At 40.9% G+C, this 16900-nt stretch overlaps 1 protein-coding gene across 4 annotated transcripts in view; it reads left to right on the forward strand.

The window, feature by feature from the left end:
- Positions 1 to 16900, forward strand: part of myo3b (myosin IIIB) — a 69828-nt gene that overhangs the window by 31103 nt on the left and 21825 nt on the right. For 3 of the 4 annotated variants that reach the window (XM_039599684.1, XM_031743261.2, XM_039599683.1), the window contains exons 21-30: positions 887 to 1040; positions 1174 to 1262; positions 3147 to 3276; positions 9323 to 9402; positions 10169 to 10189; positions 11360 to 11437; positions 12933 to 13138; positions 15766 to 15877; positions 16016 to 16178; positions 16593 to 16673. In XM_039599684.1, the coding sequence (XP_039455618.1) occupies positions 887 to 1040; positions 1174 to 1262; positions 3147 to 3276; positions 9323 to 9402; positions 10169 to 10189; positions 11360 to 11437; positions 12933 to 13138; positions 15766 to 15877; positions 16016 to 16178; positions 16593 to 16673 (1114 nt within the window). The remainder of the gene's footprint in view (positions 1 to 886; positions 1041 to 1173; positions 1263 to 3146; positions 3277 to 9322; positions 9403 to 10168; positions 10190 to 11359; positions 11438 to 12932; positions 13139 to 15765; positions 15878 to 16015; positions 16179 to 16592; positions 16674 to 16900) is intronic. The other variant, XM_039599682.1, reaches the window with a different exon arrangement.

A 16900-nucleotide genomic window follows, 5' to 3' on the forward strand; every position in this document is an offset into this window, starting at 1 on the left:
ATTTAATGAAGCTGTTTACCCTGAAGTGCAAAAAGCCTTTTTTCCTCGATGGAGATGAATTGACATCAATCAGAAACCCTTTTGTTTGAAGTAACTTTGCAACAGTCCTTTTTAAAGAGAACTCAAGAAAAGTGGCTCGGTTTAGTAATGTGGCACATTTTCTCATTAGTTAGCTCAGTGTGCATTTCTTTAGAAAAATACAAACTATTATTTATTGTGGCCAAACTCCGCCTGGCATATGGACTAATAATAGCCTCTGCATTTTCATTTACATTCACATTTTTAGCTCTCTCCAGGACCAGAAGTGTTATTGGAAGCTACATTTTCCCCGTTCAGATTAATTATAGCAGTGATCTCTGAAAAAAGTCCTTTAGCTTGTGGAAAACATCCTCCCCTGATGTAGGGCTAATGCTCGGTGGAAAAGGGATCTTTATTTTGTGTGTGGATGTCTTCAGTCTTGCTGTACACAGTAACTGATTATTCTGACTTAATGATTTAAACATGAGGATGGTTTAGATCCATTGGTTCCACTTTATTAGTAAAATATATATTTAAAACAACTTTTTGATCTGAAATTAAATAGATGCAATAATGTGATTTGACTCTGGGTTATTTGCACATTGAAATAAATTATGAATAAGTAAGTGGCTCTATTTGTTGGTTTGGAGCTGTTCTGTTTTATGCATTCAGTAAAAGACTCTATTACGCTGCAAACTTCAGCCGTAGACACACACAGCTGGCTGCAAGTGTGTGGTTTGCTTGATTAGAAACTCTCTCTTTTTTTAAACCACACATGCACATTGCATATTTAGCCCAGATTGTTTAATTGGGTCATTTAGAGAAACCATAACTAGATTATTATTCTGCATTCACTGGTTCTAATTAGATGGAATACCAGAGCGAGGAAGTTGATGCCAGCCTGGTGGAGTATGAGGACAACAGGCCCATTCTGGACATGTTTCTGCAGAAGCCCATGGGTCTGCTGTCCCTGCTGGATGAAGAGAGCCGCTTCCCTCAGGCCACCGACCAGACCCTAGTGGGTAAGATTGGAACTACAGTCGCAAACATGCTGAGATGTAGCACATAAAATAACTCGGTTACATAAGAGTTCACAGATCAGTGCATAATGAGCCTTCACATGCCGTACTTTTCTTCTACATGTCTTCTTTACAGATAAGTTTGAGGACAATTTGCGCTGCAAATATTTTTGGATACCAAAACGAGTGGAGCTTTGTTTTGGAATTCAGCACTATGCCGGACAGGTATCAGATAATTCATTGGATGTGTTTAACTAACAATCTACTGCCTTGATGATGATGGCTGTGAGCATATGTAAACCAGTGTTCAGGCCTTCGAAATGCTTGGTAAAACCTTCTATTCTGATTATACCTTTACTTTGAGTATTTGAAAAACATCTGCATACTTTATGGAAGGATTTTTCTCTACATCTGTTTTGGGGCCTGATTAGGTTTGTTGTGACTCAGAATTTGAACAAATTCTTAAAAAAAAAATTATTACATCCCATATAGAGTAAAATAGGGGAAAAAATCCTATAGGTCTGTGAAATTTTACTAAAAAGTCTGTATTAGTTGATCCTTCACATTTTCTCATAATGTTAACTTTTTTCATACTTATTTCTTATAAATATCTTATATGACGAAAACATGAAAAGAGACACTTTTTTGAGTGGATTATAATATGAGACATGCTAACATATGAAGAGTGGCACAGTGCAACAGTGGTTAGGACTGGAGCCTCATAGCAACAAGGTCCTAGGTTCAAATCTACCACCCAGCTGGGGCTCCCTACAATGAGTCTACCTGCTTTCCCTGCACCTGCATAGATTCTCTCTGGGTACCCGAGCTTCCATACTCCAAAGATCTGCCTGTGTAGGTAACTGGTGATTCTAAATTGGCCGAAGGGGTGAATGTGAATGGTTGTCTGTTTCTCTGTGTTATCCCTGTGACGGATTAGAAACCCTGCCTGTCAACTCATGACAGCTAGGATAGGCCTCAGCCCTTTTTTCCTGTTTCCCTTCTTTAAGAATGGCTTCTTGACAGCCATCCTTCGCTTGGAAACCATTTCTGATGAGGGTTCAGCAAACAGTAGATTTCTTCCTATTTCTTAAGGCCATGACTTTCAGATACTGTTCATCTGCTAGAGATATTTTTAGTGCTGCTACTTCTTCTATTGTCCTTTAGTTGTTCAGTTTCCTCAGATTTTTTAATGACACACTGCACACCATGCCGAGATATGCCAAGCTTTCCGCTAATAGCTCTTTGGGAATCACTAAGCTGTGTTAACTGTGTTATTGGAATTTTTCATAAATCCAGCTAAAGAAATGGGAACATATCATGTATTTTTGTGACAGGCTGGTAGTAACACTGATACAATTTAAAAGTAATTCTTTGTTAAATTGTCTGGTATGTGTAGACACAACAGTGGTTCATCTTTTAAGGTAGCTGCCTGTTTATATGCTTGAATGATGAACAAGTCAGTGTTAAGAAGTTCAACAGAAAAAAAAGAGACACATTCCTCAGAAAATGGTCAGGTTCAAGGACTGGACTAAAAATAAGCACAAAAGCAGTCAGTTTTAAAGACATTCAGAAACCCTGGCTCCTTAGAGGCCAAATGCAATGAGTGGTGGCTCATCACTTTTGCACAGTGCCACATTGTCCATTCAGTGTTGTTCACGTTAACGAGGAGTGAAGAACGTGTAAAATAAAAACTTCAAAGTTTTGCGTTCATCTAACTTTGGTGATGTATTTAAATGTACTTCACTGGATGGCGGCACAGCAAACCTATCGCATGTCACTGAGGAAAAACGCAGGTGTTTCTAAAAACATCTGTATCCCAGTAAGCTTTGACAGTTTGGCAGAAGCAGCATGCGCAACACCGGCAACTGAACCTCAAATGGATTTCAGCCATCAGTATTTTTATTACTCACACCTGTGCTTTTTCTGTGGTTAAAAGGAACATCAGTTTTATCTGAGATCTTTTTACCCTCACATAAGATATATTTATATATTTAAAAAAACATACCCTAGCATTAATTTCAACCATATCACAAAGTGATGACAATTCAGATTCAGAAAATGTGAACTGACTGTTACGTGTACGTGTATTTCTCATGTCCTACTCAACAGGTAATGTACAATGTGAATGGCTTTTTGGAGAAAAACAGAGACACTCTCCCTGCAGACATCGTTGTGGTGTTGAGGACGTCAGAGAACAAACTTTTGCAGCAGCTGTTTTCCAGCCCCTTAACTAAAACAGGTATGATATAATGCTATTTAGAAAATCTCAGCAACTAACCACTAGCCACAGAGGAAACGGAAACTTTCCTTTTGTTAACAATTGCGGGACTATATCACTCAGTGAATAGTGCTGCTGTCTACTCTTCCCATAAATGTTCAGGTAAGTGGGTTTCTTTAAGACGCGACTCCCAGGCATCTGCTGGCCCCCCCCCAGCCCCCCTTCATTTCAAGCCTCTGCGTGCCGTGCTCGGATAAATCTGCAGTCTCCATTATCTCTTGAGAGGCTCAGCTCTCCGCATGGCGCTCTGTTTTTATTTTCACTAAGCTGTCCCTCTTGGTTTTCCTCTGCTGAATGCTATCTACAGATTGTGGGTGCAGTGGGATATTTTTATGATAAGGTTTCTAAATACCCAGGGGATGAAGAAAGAGTATTTAGAGAACACAAAAGCAACTCTTCCCACCTCTTTTCTGTTGGTTAAATGAAGGTAGAGTAATGTGCTTGTCATTAGCCGTGGCTTGGGCCCTCCTGGTCACTTGATTTAGCTGAAATGCTAATAGATGTTTTATATTATCAGATTCCCACTTCCTACTTTTATTTCAGCTAAGCCACTTTATGTGATTCACTTCCTTTTTTAGGCACCTGTAAATGCCTGCTTTCTCTCCCAGTGGCATTAGAAGGAGCTTCGATTCACAAAAGGCACCTAAGCTGAGACTCCTGTAGAAATCTGTGCAGCGTGTCTGTAAACTTCAATTGCTGGCTGTGCACGAGGGAGCCTTCAGCCACTTCCTTTCTGCAATTACGAGCTTCAGAAAAGTACACTCTATAAAACCCAATTCAGTGAACACTTAATTTCAGTGCACAAAGGCACTGAATAGAAACTAAGATGTGCTGCAGTGTTTACTGCTGCAGTCCTGAAAGCTTCTTTATTTCCTTTTTTCTTTTCAACTGTGTTTTTGTCTGTCCTGACTTTTGAACGTTTTCATCCTGAAATGTTTAAGATTCTTTTGGAAACACCGTGCTTACACAGATCTTTTTTTCTTTTAGAGTCAGAGGTCCGATTTTCATATTGCAGCTTGTGGAACCGCAGATCATCTCGTTAGATAAAGAGCTATGAAACACTGCTCTGGCTTATCGCTCCAGAAAAGATGGAGCACTGTTTAAGTGAGATACAGTAACGCATGAGAAAATTATAAATCTATTCTTCGGGGTAAAATTTGTGGGGAGATTTAATTTGCATTTTATTCCACATTATGGATTCTCTGTTATCTGTGAAATTACCATTATCTGGGGCGATCTGATGGAAATCTGTTTTACACCAGGGTGGTTTCACTGTCTGGGCCGCCCCCTCAGTGTGTCACCACTAGGGGACACCCTCGTAGACCTTCAGCAGCCTGGATGCAGAGATGAAAGCGAAACATTGGATCTGGGGTTTTGGACTGCGCACATTGTGCATGAATGCACTGGAGGTTAATGTTTGTGGTGATGCACATGTCACACTGCAGTGAGGACACAATACCTATAAATCAGACAATTTAACTTTTTGGTTTCTGTCGACTGTAAAACAAGCGACCGCAATTTGAGAATGTGATGTCCCGACTGTTGACGCAGCTTCATGATTGAAGGGTAGCAGGGAAGTGTGAAGGCCTCAGAAAGTAAAAAGTTCCCAGGCGGTGAATAGCGAGGGCACTTGAGCCTTGCAGAATGTGGGTCCTTGAGGCTTGGACATGTGGTGGTGTTTTGTCAGAGGAAATGGGATGTATTTGCATGGACAAATTCCTCAGAGCCAGGGCCTTTCCCAGATCAGGGGGATCACAGTGTTTGAATTGGCAGAGCTCACTTGGGCCTACCAGGGCTTGGGCAGCCCACGGTCACAGTACAGTGGATGTGTGTGTGTGTGTGTGTGTGTGTGTGGCCTCAGGGCTGCCTGGCCCTGCTGATTGTAGCATAGCACATCTGCACATGCACACTGCTCATCGAGACTGCCAGTTCTTTGTCAGAGGATGGAGTTCACAGATAGTGGGCCGCGCAGGCATGCACATGCTATATTCTCATTCAACTGATAAGGTTTTAACATCTTATACTGTACGCTGAAAAATTACAGGTATGAACGGGACCTGCACTGATGTGATTTGCTGTCACTTTGAATTATTCGTAAGCAAGCCACCGTTTAAAAAATTAATCACGGGATAATTTCTGTATATAAAGATTTACTATTACATGCCGTCTTTGGAGGGGACGCTATTAGCACCTAATACATAGCATTCGTTACATCTTATTAGCAGCTTCTAAAAAAATAAACCCTCCCTGAGTTTGTATGCATCTTTGTATTTTCCTCTTTGTATTTGCAAAATAAATAAGTAGATATATCATAGATCCTGCACTATCCAGAACAAATGTGAAATATTTATCCTCTGTCTGAGTTTTTCCCATTTATTTTCAAGTTTATACTATAATTTAATATGTCCCTTTGATTACATTTATCTCATACCTAACTGTTTCCCCTAGTTATTTTGCAGATTTAAAAGCAAAAAGCTGTTTTTAATGGTCGGTTTTACCACATCACATCACAATCTGAAGTCTAATATTTGTCAGCTGGAGCATTTATGCCATTTGCCAATTGCTGCAGTTGCTAAAGAAGCTCATGCCGTAATATGCTCTGCAAGATCTTTAGGGCTGTGGAGTTCATATCGAACAATTTACATATTGGTTTTACATCTTCACACGAAGCCACAGTTGCAGCTCTCCCATCCTCTGCCATCTCCCTCCGTCTCCCTTCATGTAAGGAGATCCTCCTGTGTGGAAGTGACAGGCTTCTCCCAGCGATATGACATATTTGGCTCTTTGTTCTCTGCCTTTTTTCATCCCAGTCGGCAGACACTGCAGTCTTTCACTGCACTTCCACGTATTCTCTCTAGCAGGAGAGACACTCACCAAGTAATACTTTTGTTTGAATTCTCTCCTAATCGCAGTATTGGGGAATGTTTTGAGTCAGCAGAGGGATTTTTTTTTTTTTTTTTTTTTTTTTTGACGGGCCCTGCACATCAATAGCAAGAAGCCGGCTCTCCTAAGTCACATGGTACAACATCCTTTGATAAATGCAACACTGTGTTGTGTCACTAAAAGCCAATTACACCATGCTTTTTTATGATTGATCTGCTTTGACAGTAGTGGATGGCATTTAAATCAACAGCCCCCCGAAGCCATCTCTAGGCATAAACGGTGGTGGTTATAGAGGGTGGGTAGGGTGGCGGGGGGTTACGGGTGCTTTAATCTAATTTGCTTGGTTGCTGAGTTGAGTTTCTAGATCACATGTTTTCAAAAAGAGAGCGGGAGAGCGGGCAGAGATATCCAGCAAGGCTCTGCTCACTCAGCTCAGGAAGGCTGCTCTCTCTTACAACTTTGATTGTCCCCCGTGTCGACAGCTCGATCCACAGCTTCTGAAGTACAAGGCGCACACTGGCACCCATAAAAGCATGTAGGGAGGTGTCATATTGAACGCGGGATTGCTTTTTAATCCCGAGCACATTGACTATTCTTGTCAATAGAACCCCAATACAACTGCCAGCTTGAGCTTTTTTTTTCCTACAGGATTCTTGCTGGGCTTAATTTTCAAAGTGAACGCACAGATGCCAAGGAAGGGTTTTTTTTCTTCTCTTTCTACCCCCCACTCCCCACACACCGCTCTGCCTCTCTCTGTTTGCGTCCTAGTAGTCCATGCCAAGAGCAACATGCGTGAAGCAGAAACGATCAGTGGGACGCTCCTCCACCTGTTTCTCAAGTCTGAATGACCTGGGAAATATTCCCCTCACCTGCTCGCCCTCCTTTTCAATTATTAACCTCTTATATCTCCACTCCTTTTCTCTTTTCGTTTTATTTTTATCATGAGAACTCTGACCGAGAATAAGGGCTGTCTCCATCTGTAACTTAAAACACATGTAGCCTATTCTTCAGCTGAATCCGCTTTCAAAGAACAAATCTTCCTTTTCTAGCTCGTCTCTGTGTTTGAATAATTATTATCCACATCATTAGACAAGCTCCTTACTGTATCTAAATTAGAAGGTCTTCTTTTCAGGCCGGACATCACAGGTGTTCCCTTGGCTTCGTGTCTCAGGAGGCAGAAATCTTTGAGGATACTGACTATTAACCAATGCTCTAATCATCTAGTCTTGAGGGGATATGAAACCCGCCAGAAGAATGAATTAATACGACCCGCCAAGGAATACACGAAGAAAGCAGCGAGTGTCCATTTGCAAGGCTTAGGTACAACTGTCATAGTTTCTCTCATCGCAGCGCAGCCCCTTCATCTCCTCTTGATGGTGTCATGGAAGTGAGAGGCGTAAAAGCACAGTGACACTCCACGAGCCCGTTCCACTCGCAGCCGCTAATTCATCATGACAAATGTGCTCAGATGATCTGGCCCAGCAGCACTAATGGGGAGAGGAGAGAGCGCACTTCATTTGCACAAGACCCACTCCAATTAATCCATCCAGCTTTACTCTGGGCTAATTGGAGCAGGGCCCTCCCTGCCTGTGTGCTGGTAATATACCCGACACAGTTTAACAGCCCCTGTTCTCAAAGATCATACTTTTTGTGCGTGCGCGCGTGCATGTGTGTAGGTTTTGCCGAAGGGGCCTTTGAGGTTGTAAAATCTGTTCCCGGTATCCTAAACACAAGGCCTTCTCACAAACATGTGTTCATAATGAGCAATTAACTGCTCACATTTCCATCATATCAGGCTTTACTCTGTCCTTTCTTCTATTTTTGGGTTCCAGTTTTGATCCGTTGGTTATTTTTCCAAACGTATTTACAACAAATATAAAAAGCATATTTTAATATGGCAGAATGTCTTGCATTTAGTTTGTTGCCTGATACAAAAAAAACTGATTTATTAGCAGAATAAACAAGCAGATGCATAAATAAAAATTGGGAGATAACTGTCAAAAGCTAAAAGCAACATCAGTACTAGCTTAAAAGACTCTTTTGAAGAGTGCTCACATCATATGTTTTTGGTTGTTTTGACTACAGCGGTGTGTGTGCACATATTTGTGTGTGTGTGTATCTATGTGTGCTTCTATGCTATGAACGGCACATTGCTTTGGCTCAGTGCAAAACCCTTTGGCACCAGTAGGACACCCTTTGTCTAAAGTTAGAAGTGCACTGCCTGTTAATTAATCCATCCTAAATTGATTTTGATCAGTCCGGCTTTTGATTGAAGCTTCTAATACACGTTTGATAGTGCAGCGTCCTCTGGGAAAAGGCAGGCGCTGATCCGGTGTTTAAGTTTCTGGCTCGCTGTCAGACGATGTCCTCACCAACCGATGCGAGTCTTGAAGTGATATCGCGGAAGACGAGCGCGTATTTGCATTTTAGAAGTTTGTCTGTGTGCGGTAGAAAATCTAGAACAATTGTTGGGCTGTCAGTTTGGCTTTATCTTTAAAAAAAAACTTAAAAAGGTTTTCCTTCTTGCCATACACGGCTGCTCGGGTAATGCTGCCTCCTGTGTCTGCAGACGTATTTTTCTAAAGGTGTGTGTGGCACATCTGTGCAGCTATTGTTTATTCATGGAGTAAACCCTTTGAAATGTGTTAAGATACTTCCCACTCATTATAAAAATCCTGCCACCCATGGATTAGGACTTTGATGTCACCAATCCTGCTTCAAAGGCTTCTTTCACTGCTATTAATCACAGTTTAGCCTCTGAAGATATAGCCAGAGAAAACATTTGGACATCTTGTGCAGAAACTTTGAAATGTTCAGACTGTCTTGCATATGCTATGTTCACATCCTTTCCGCTGTGTGTGGGGCTGTTGGACTGCTGTGCACACAGATGCACTCCTGAGCCCATGGATTCAGCTTAGTTTTTTTTTCTTTATACTCTCCTGCTCTATGAACACCAACATAGTGGTGCACGCTTTATACACCTTTTTCTTGTATGTTGAATAAAAAAGAAAAGAAAATCAAACCCAGAGTGTTTACTGAAACGCCACTGGCTCATTCCCAAATATTATTGGCTTTCTCATATTACTGTGTGAGAGTCCATTGGCTTCATTTGTGTGTTCAACAGGAAATCTGGCGACGTCCAGAGCGAGGGTCACGGCCGCCTCCAGATCTCTCCCACCACAGCTCGGTTCAGGACGCACCAAGGTGAGCATTCGGCTGTAGCCCAAATCATCACGTGCAAAAAAGCCCCATAATGCTTTTTTACATTTTTTTTTTATTTGTTGCTCACAGGCATTGCACCATAAGAAACCCAGTAAAAACCTGTGCTGTGAAGCATAGCCACATTAATTGACTACCCTGTTATGTTTGCTGTCTTGCTTGTGGTGATACAGCATCGCCATCTGGCACTCAGTGTCTACATCATAAAAGTAGTTTCTGAGACTTAGTGAATATTGTTGTTTTTGTTGCTGGCAGGCAGCATTTTAAATTTTAAGGATGACTTTTGCAGATTCTCCTAAATCAGCTTAAATCACTGCATTGGCTTGACGGTTTTCTTTCCATGATATTTCATGTAGAATCTCTTGTTGCATCCAGCAATGCTGATTGTTCATGTTCACTCTAAGTTTGTCTGAGCTGAGTCTTGGCAGCATCAGTGGCTGGAAATTTCCTTAAAAGAAAAAGCTCTTACTGCCTCTCTCTGAACTTTAACACTTTCATTTCTGGACCTTCTTTGTTTAAGGGGCAGAACATCACAAACTAATAATGTCTCTAAGATCGCATTTCTTGTATGACTGAAAATATTCAGCCTATGTTGACTAACTTGAATCTGATCTTTGTATAGGAAATACGAAGTCACATGATGCTTTTACACTCGAACCTCCCTTAAAGCTGATTTTCAGATTCCTCTTGTCTTTCCATTTCTCTCTTCCTTTCCTTCCATGTTATTCGACAACATGTGCTGTACTCACAGTCTCCCAAATACCTGTTGAAGGTAAGACCCCTGTTTAATAATAGTAAAACTTTCTGAATCCAAATGCACCACCTTTGAACCACAGGACAGATCTTAGAAGAAAAAAACCCCCCAACATAGTTCACTGAAGTTATCATCGCATTATTGTAATCCAAAAACTAAAACTTCAAACTGCGCTTCACAGACTGACTCTGCAGCTCCAGTCATAAAACATCAATCACAAGCTGCTTTTGGAAAATGTAAATCATCTCTTTTGAACCAATTTCTTTCTCCACACAGCCACATTTCTGAGTTATTAATGTAAACAAATGCTCCGCGATGTGTCTTTTAGATTATAAAAATGCTTCATGTGAGACGGAAACAAAGGCCAGAATAACAGTGGGAATAATAACAGTCCTACTTTGTTGAGCTTCCACTAAGCACCTACTCAGTTATTCTTGAAGAAGAGAGGACTTCTTAGTAATAACTCTGTGAAACTGATGTAATATGTATGCGTCTCGTTCTCAATCAGAGTTGGAGAAAAGTTGACAGAAACTGACGCTTACGAGAAGCTACCAGTGCGCTCAGATTAAAGTGACAGTTGTTAGAACAGTGGAAGTGAGTCTCCGATAGCCGTTTGCTATTCTGAAAGCAGATCATACAGAAGTACAAAGTGTCGGAGCGTCTCGTTCCTATGCAGCTCGCACAGCCTTTCACGTACCTTCCTTTCTCTGTGCAAGGATGAAATAAAGTATTAAGATATTCACTTACTATAAAATATCTATTGCATCATTAATTTTGATGAAGCCATGAACTGCGAAGGCCATTAGAAAGCTTATATTGTGTTCTCGTTAATCCGCCGTCATCAGGATGACTGTCTGCTCGGTGACGGCTAGTCTCATTACTCAGAATGCTCTGCAATTTTCCCATGCCCCACAGCAGTGCCGAATTATTCTCTAGATTGTTAGCTTTAAGTGTTTATGAGGCTGTGTTATACAGACGGCACAGTTAGTACAGCTGTGTATTCCCAACTGGCCCATTTAGAGGAAGGGGACCTGCTGTAATAATACCTTTATTTCTGCAGAGCCCGCTGAAGACGTCATGTCGCAAATGAACAGCATCTCATTTGAATCTGCTGCATTTTGTTTTGCAGTGGCCTAAGTCTGGCCTGATCATCAGTGCAGCGTGCTTATTGTGACTGTTTGTGTTCAGGTGGACACCATGGAGATGATCCGCCACCCAGGAGAAACCACCAACATGAGGAGACAGACTGTGGCCTCCTATTTCCGTGTAGGTGTTTGCATTTCTCTTTAAAAATTACTGCCGTGATGACACATACTCATACTCACCATACATCAGCAGGAAAATGAGACCGTAGTCCACGTGCTGGTCTCGTTTTGCTGTTCAGCATTTTTAAACTGTGTACTTTGTCTGTAAGAGTAACAAAGAAAAGCTTCAAATGTGAAAATAAAATGATAGCTGCTTTTCAGATTCAGCTGAGCAGCTAATGATTTTCATAACATATGAAGCTGCAGACTAATTTGAAGCTCATACAAATTTGATTAATTTATGCTGTATCAATAATTCCAAACAGCAAGATTCAACGACGTAAAGCAGGAGCACTGATGGTCTGAAAACAACTAAAAGCCTTCTAACTGAGGAGTGGATTCACTTGTTAATATGATGTCATAACTGATCATACCAGTAAAGTCTGTTATATCAATGGATCCTTCAGTTACTTTTTACTGACAATATTTAGTAATATAATATTTACATTAAATGAATTATGGGTATTCATGTGTTCTTTGTCAATTTACCTCTGATGAAAAGCATTAAAAGATGTCCTCACCTTGCTCTAGGGACTAGCTGGGGAATATTTGCTGAGATGGCTGGTGGACAGCAAAATTGAATTTAATGAATTTGTTCTGTGTAAATAAGTAACTGTGTGCCAACAAGTCCACCGCAGCTTTAGAAAGTAGGGGTTGTACTCACTTGTGGACACAGATAGTTGCAGACACCATGAATGAGTAGTCATTTCTGTTATATTGCCTTGTAGGACGAGTGTGAAGTTGAACGAGTTAACACAGAATTGGCAGGTACATGAACGTCTGCAGGGATGTCATGCTCATGGCCTGATGATGAAATGCTTTGGTCATTTGGATCAGAGTGAGAGGACCTTAGCATACTCACAGACTACGAACCTGTAACACACCTTTCATGTCATAAAATGTAAATACACCTCAGTAAATACATCTTTAATTAGTGCTTGAAAAGAAAGCAAGTGGACTATTTTTTGGTTTTTGAAGATGTCAATTCTAAAACAACTGATGGACAAAACCCTATATTTAATCCCCAAGCAGGTCACATACCTTGTTTTTAAGTGCTGAAGACTGCCAGGACCTGGATGAATGAGAATCTACTTGGAAACTTTAATTAGTTTTGTTATTACATTGCATTTTTTTAACATTACCATAACTGATACCAACAATTCTGCAAATAGAATTACAGTGGGTTTTTTTTTCAAATCCCTAAATAATTATTGATGTCTTTTACTTTAGAATTAAAAACACTGTTGTGTCCTGTTGGGATAGATTTGTTTATTGATTCATACTGATTAATTCTCGTGGGCACCATTGAGCTTTTTATGAGACTGTCCGGAAAAAGTTTGGTGCAGATCTGATCTGACCTTTGAACCCTGATAATATGAAACGATATAACTGCTCTCTGGTGTCTTCTCTTGCTTCTGCCCGTGGTTTATTGTTGCCTCATTGTTGTGTTTGTGCAGTACTCCCTGATGGACCTGCTGTCTAAGATGGTCGTGGGCCAGCCACACTTTGTGCGCTGCATCAAACCTAATGATGACAGGCAGGCACTGCTCTTCTGCAAGGAGCGAGTGATGGTGCAGCTGCGTTACACTGGGATCCTGGAGACGGTGAACATCCGCCGCCAAGGCTACTCCCACCGCATCCTGTTTGAAGACTTTGTCAACAGGTAAGAGCGGCGTCGAGACAGGCGGCGCCTCCACTCTGCAGCACGCACGCATGCTGACACAGCCCCAGAGATGGCGTAGGACAAGTGAGCCGTGCTCTACATCACACAAAAACACGGGTTCTTTAATTAGATAGGGGTACATGTTGAGCAGAGCAAGAGGCTGACTAATTGGCAGTCATTAGTGATAGTGCAAGACTAAATCCTGCAGCTCTTTTAACTGGGTGGATACTCCAGTCTGGAAGATATGGATTAAATTCAAACAAGGAGGAACTGTGATTATAAGGGGTGATGCATTTTAATAGATTTCCTTTTACTATTCATAAAGAGTTTGTTCTTATACTCGGTGACCTGAAAAAGCTCAAACATAGTCTCCTTGTCCCATCGGTATTACATTAGAGCACAATTAAAACAAGTCTCATCATTAACGGGGGGCTTTACGTAAGGGTGTTGTTTTGGGTTTTTAAAAATATGAGACAGGATCTGTTTAACTGTTACTAAGCACTACACGCTTCCTCAAATTTAAAAGCGTACACCTAAATTTTAAGGGGAAAAAAATCCACACATTTAGATGAGGCTGTGTGAAAATGCCAGAAAGCTTATGTTTGATCAGTGTTCCTTTGAAAAGTATTCCAGCCACCTCTAATGTGGAGACTTTAAGATTATATAAAATTTAATTAACTTAGACTTGTGGCCTGTAGGAAAGAAGAACTTTGAGATGACTGGTTAGTGTCGTTGCTTTGGGGGAAGCTTTAAAAATGTGGGCCTAATTTTGGCGAGCTGAAACTTTGAATGACCACATGGTGTTTCCCTGCGTGTCCTACTTTTGCTCCCAGTATCGAAGGCCGATTACTGGAAGATCGCACACAACCCCCGGCACGATGACGTCCCTGTTGTCTCCTGTGCCTGAAGTGTGGCTGTGTGAGAAGGAGAGTGTGCAAATATATTTTAACCTTGCTATTGAATCCATATCATCCTACCTGAGCCAGGCAGAAGTCATACAGACAGACCTGAATGGCTAAACTGCACCTTTAGTGAAAACTGATTTAAATTTGTGCTCCCATATCAAAGGCTCGTCTGATGTTGCAGTGCTTTGTATTTACCATCAAAGAAATAACAGGTATCAACAGGAATTAGAATGAAAGGCTGTAGACTGAGGCGGGGAGGGGAGTTCAAAGAAGTTTTTCTTCTTCTTGTTGTTCTTCTTTTTGACCAGCGCCAGAACACGAAAGATGAACGAGTATTTCTGGAGCCTTGATGTCCCTGAGCAAACAGTTAGAACCACTCTGTCCTATGCTGGTATTTTATAAACAGCAGGATCGGTGGATGGATCCAGACAATGTGAGAAATAAACAGCGGTGTGGGTGATGCACACTGATAGGCCTGCACTAATGAGGATCTTCTGTGGCCACATAAATAGGAGACGATGATGCATTGAAAAGAGATCCAGCACTGGTCTCTGTTAAAGAGTCATGTTTGACTCAGATTTCTGAGCAGCAGGAAGTTTTTAACTGCGGTTCTCTTAACAGTACTTCTAGTAGCAGCGTGCAACAAGATGTTGATATTGATAATGTCATTTCTTGAAGGCAGTTAAGTAAGTAGGGACTGCATCATCCTCTAATCTACCAAAACTAAGTTAGTTAAATGATCATTAACTTGTGAAATATTCAACATTTCAAGATTTGTAGCGCATTAAACAAGAACATCAGGTGGCTCCAGTTTCAGACACATGCTTGATTTATTCTCTATAGTTTAGTGGTTTGCATATTTTCCTAATAAGTGAAAGATTCCTGGTTCAATCCCAGGAGAACACAAAGATCCCTTTGAGCTTGCATTAGGAGGGTATGGAGGCTTGTTTCACTTAAAAAATCAGACGTTTGAGGCTGTAAGTCAACCTTTTTAGATACCTAACGTGAAACTTTTAGACTTCCTAACCAAAAAATAAATAAATAAGTGTCCGAACAATCTTTTATAGGAATGATATACGTTAAAAATGTGTTAAAAATTTGCCAAATCAAATATGCGATCCCTTGTCACTAAGGAAGCAGTTGAAAGTAGCTTTTTTAAAATTCTTTAAATCTGTTTCTATTGTTCTATTATTGGCATGTCAGTGTCTCAGGAGGTAAAGCAGGTTGTCCACAAGTTCATAGTTTGATTCCGGGTCTTCTAGTTTGCACCTAGTCTTCTCTGCATCCATCTGACTGCATGCTACATGCATTAGTGTGCATGCATTTGTACTGCTTAAAGACGTTGAATAAAGCTCTGTCAGTGTGTGTGTGGGTGAATCAGTGAATGCAGCTTGTAATAAAAAACACCTTCAGCAATCCGTTAGCCTCTTGACACCCTGTGTCCTCCAATCGGGACACTGTATTTTGGGTTTTCTGCACAGTTTTTCATTTAACTCAGTGTTTTATCCAACATTGATTTTATTGTGTTATGTTTTTTAAGGACGTAAAAGCTATGTAACAAAGTAACGAATTCCTGTGCAAAGATAATGCTTCGTTTTTATATTTATCAGCTCCAAATATTTCCTGATTTTTTTTTAAATAATAGCAAAACACAATATCACTGCTTGAGTAACTAAATTTGTTCAAAGGTGTCCTTTTTGTCTTCATTGTCTCCTCTTCCAGATATTACTATCTTGCATTTCGGGCTCACGAGATGCCTGAAACCAGCAAAGAAAACGCTGTTGCCATACTGGAGAGGGCCAAATTAAAAGACTGGGTGCTGGGAAAGACCAAGGTGAGGTTATTTTTACAACAAAAAGTTTAATATTGAAGTTATTTTTATTTGTAAAAGACATTAAAGTTTGTAAAGACATAAAAGAAATAGACATAATCAAGCTTTGGATGTCCTAACCAGAGCAAAATGTCCTGTCAGGTTTTTCTGAAATACTACCATGTGGAACAACTGAACCTGCTGCTGCGGGAAGTGATAGCTCGGGTGGTGGTGATGCAAGCTTACACTAAAGGCTGGCTCGGGGCCCGGCGTTATCGAAAAGAGAAGGAGAAGAGAAGCCGTGGGGCCACAATCATCCAGTCAGGTACGCTGGTTTTAATTAAACAGTAAACAGGAAGAGCGATTATTCAAACTTAAGTCAAAAATATGAAAAGAAAGATGAGTTTTGATATATTCTTTTATCGCTCGTGATGAAACAGGTGCAAATTTGATGTGAGGCGGTTTCTTAATGACATCTAGCCTATTATGTGCCTGTGAGTCTTCATAAAAGAGATAGTTTGATAACCACAGCTTGACCTATGAGGGTTAAGAGCAATGCTTCAGAGCAGACAATAAGACCTCAGAGAGTTCAAAGGGATCCATCCCTCTGCCACCTGGTTTAGCAGTGTTTTGAAGTGGGATCTTGTGTAGTATGCGCAGTCTATTTTGTTTCACAGAGGTAGGTCAGCAATCTCTCGCACACACACATACACACACTGTCTCTTTCTTTTCCCCTTAGCCTGGAGGGGCTATGTTGCTCGGCAGAACCTCAAGCAAATCAAAAAAGAGCGGGAAGAGGCAGCTGTCCGCATACAATCAGGTAAAGAAATGTTTAAATTTTCACATGAGTTCAAATATTCAAGTGGAGACATCTGGAATTTCTCACGCGGCCCCATGTCCGGTGGAAATTCGCGCCACTGTTTTCATACATTTTCAAAAGGAAACGGGATAAAGGCCTGGAAACCTTACATCTTTGTGAAACACCTTTTTGATCTCCATGAGTGGCCTACGAAATAGTAATAATTAATTAATAATGCATACAGAAAA

This window comes from Oreochromis aureus, linkage group 16, assembly GCF_013358895.1.
Source record: "Oreochromis aureus strain Israel breed Guangdong linkage group 16, ZZ_aureus, whole genome shotgun sequence".
In the NCBI taxonomy this organism is placed as follows: Eukaryota; Metazoa; Chordata; class Actinopteri; order Cichliformes; family Cichlidae; genus Oreochromis; species Oreochromis aureus.